We start from the raw sequence: 2,512 nt of genomic DNA, 5'->3' as shown, positions 1-2,512 counted from the left end.
AGGCCCACTGGGGTTCAAGGAAACAGAAGCAGCTAGCATTTACGGATTAATAGAGATGGATCCAAGATGGCGCTGCGCAGGCAGCAGCCGGTCACATCGGCTCCTACTTTTCTTTTCCTTCTTTCTATTTTTTATAGTGTTATTTGGTCTTAATGCACCTTTTTCCTCCTTGTTTGCACCTTCTTTAATTACTATGCCAATATGTGAGCAGTGAATTTCTCCGCTCTGACATCAATAAAGCTCATCTAATCTAATCTGATCTAAGATGCGTCTTTGCTCCTCGCTCCAGAGAAAAGGCTGCCCCCAGAAATGAAAATTGTGATCTGAAAAATGCTATTTTAAGAAGAATGTAATACGTAAAACTCAATTTGAACATTTATGAAAACTAAATCCATAAAACAATTGCTAAAAGCAATAAAACATCAATTTGTAATTGTTTGTGTTTTGAAAAACTAAATCTGAGAAATCTGCAAAATGTACAAAATGTGTTCTTTGTTTACAAAATAATGGAGCAAATTTCACTTCCTAGCGATGGAGCTCTGCTGCTTTGGTTTAGTACGGTCTAATTTTAACGGTCTCTCTCCCCCCCCAGGTTTTAGGGAGGGATATCCCTACCCTCATGCCCACACACTTTACTTCCTGGAGACGCCTGATTCTAACTCTAAGCTCCGCCCAGAACAGTTCAGAGCCAAGATGATCATGTTCACCTTTGGAAATGCTTTGGCTCGAGCGCACAAGCTGTACGGGGTAAGAACATGCAGAAAAAGGCTCATTTATCACCAGTAAAACATCTGTGTTTACATTAACCTTAACATTCTGTCTCTTTTACACGATGCTCGTCAGACTCAGAGTGTCTTGGAACATCCCATAACGGTACAGGCAGTGGGGACCAACGGCCGAATCTTTCAGTTTCTGGTATTCCAGCTCAACACCACAGATCTCTCTGAAGATGACGGCATCAAAAATCAGGTCCGCTGAATTTTCGTTAAAGCGTGGGAATGAGAAAATGATCGTTTGTCGCTGAAAGATGGAATTAGGGGTGTAAATCACATCCATCATGGCGATTCGATTCAGTATCGATTTCCTGACCCGATCGATTCGGTTTGATTAATTGGTTCTTTTCTTTTATATATTTTTTTATTTATTTTTTTTTTTTTACCTTACAGGCTAGACAATGTTTCAAATTTGAAAGCTGTAACATTGTTTTGTGTTTTGTTTTTTTTTTAAAACAGCAAATGACAGAAGTAGAAAAGTTGCATAATAATCCCCCTGCGTTATAGATTCTGAAAGGCTTTGCATCAAAAAATACTGCAGAAAATCAGTGCAATGAGCGCAATGCAATACCTCGGCTCCAGACGTCCCGCCCCCTCCACAGACGCTATGCAGACAGGAGTCGGCCTGCTCATCAAACAATGTTTCAGTCGTAAAGGGTCAAATTAAATGGCTGTTTTTAAAGTTATTTTTCTGTAAAAACTTAAAAAAATTTATCTTTTTTTTTCATACCCTGTATGCTGTAAAAAAAATAAATAAAAGTGATGTTTGATGTTATGAAAGGTTACAGGAAATGCATCTGATTCCTGAAACTCAGGTAAATTTTTCTGCTTTGTGCTTTTTTCCACTGCAGGTTTGGTTGGAGGAAGATGTCGAGCTGTATGATTTTGCGAAGGTGCGACCCCTCATTAAAAGGAAAGAAGTAAAGGTACGGATACCTTTGTAAAAGAAAACAAAAAAAAGTGTAGATTATCTTCAGCTTTCTGGTCGCACTAGTCTCTGTTCTCAGCATCTGTTGAAGACTCATTTCCATAAACCTTTTACTAAAAAAGCAGCTGCTTTGTTTTGGCTTTGCTGAACTTTTTCCTGTTTGCATCGTACCTTTAGGAGAGTGAGGAACACTTCCTAATGCTAACCAGTGTTGTTAGTAACGCGTTACAAAAGTAATGCATTACAGTAATGTATTACTTCTTGATGTAACGCCGTAGTGTAAGGCATTACCTATAAATTTTCTGTAATATTTTACTCGGTACATGTTCAGCAAACAAAAAAAATAAAACTGCGAGACCGCGAGACATTTATGAAGGAGGATCAGAGCAGGTTTTACAGGAGTGGCGCGACACATGATTTCTGCGTAGTGTTCGCGCTTCCCAGTGGAAAAGCTAACAAAGATGGCAGAAGATGACTGTACATTCGTGAGATGGACGTATGCGCATTACTTCGAGTTTGAAGAACGTAATAGTTAAATGCAACCGTTGTGTAAAACCGAAATAACTGTCGGTCCTCCAAGTGCACTTTATAGTTCCTGAAAAAGGATAAGATTTTTTCATCATGTGCACTTTGTTCATGACAGTTTTGTGTTGTTAACCTCTTAAATAAAAACAAAAACAAAGAACAAATCTTGTCACGACATTACCGAGTTTACATACAGTTCTGTTAGTACACCCAAAACATGATTAGCCTTCATTTTCTACTCACCCCCATGCTGAACAACACTCTGGAGTACTTTTTTGATATCTCA

General features: G+C 38.7%; 1 protein-coding gene across 1 annotated transcript in view; it reads left to right on the top strand.

Moving 5' to 3' along the window:
- Positions 1–2,512, top strand: part of mrpl37 (mitochondrial ribosomal protein L37) — a 20,678-nt gene that overhangs the window by 13,216 nt on the left and 4,950 nt on the right. The window contains exons 5-7 of the mRNA XM_015393122.1: positions 593–747; positions 844–969; positions 1,625–1,699. Coding sequence (XP_015248608.1) covers positions 593–747; positions 844–969; positions 1,625–1,699 — 356 coding nt within the window. The remainder of the gene's footprint in view (positions 1–592; positions 748–843; positions 970–1,624; positions 1,700–2,512) is intronic.

The sequence above is a fragment of the Cyprinodon variegatus genome, unplaced genomic scaffold (genome assembly GCF_000732505.1).
Source record: "Cyprinodon variegatus isolate N-32 unplaced genomic scaffold, C_variegatus-1.0 Scaffold625, whole genome shotgun sequence".
Classification (NCBI taxonomy): Eukaryota; Metazoa; Chordata; class Actinopteri; order Cyprinodontiformes; family Cyprinodontidae; genus Cyprinodon; species Cyprinodon variegatus.
The sequence above is the reverse complement of the archived record's forward strand: the minus strand, read 5'-3'. Positions and strand labels throughout refer to the sequence as shown.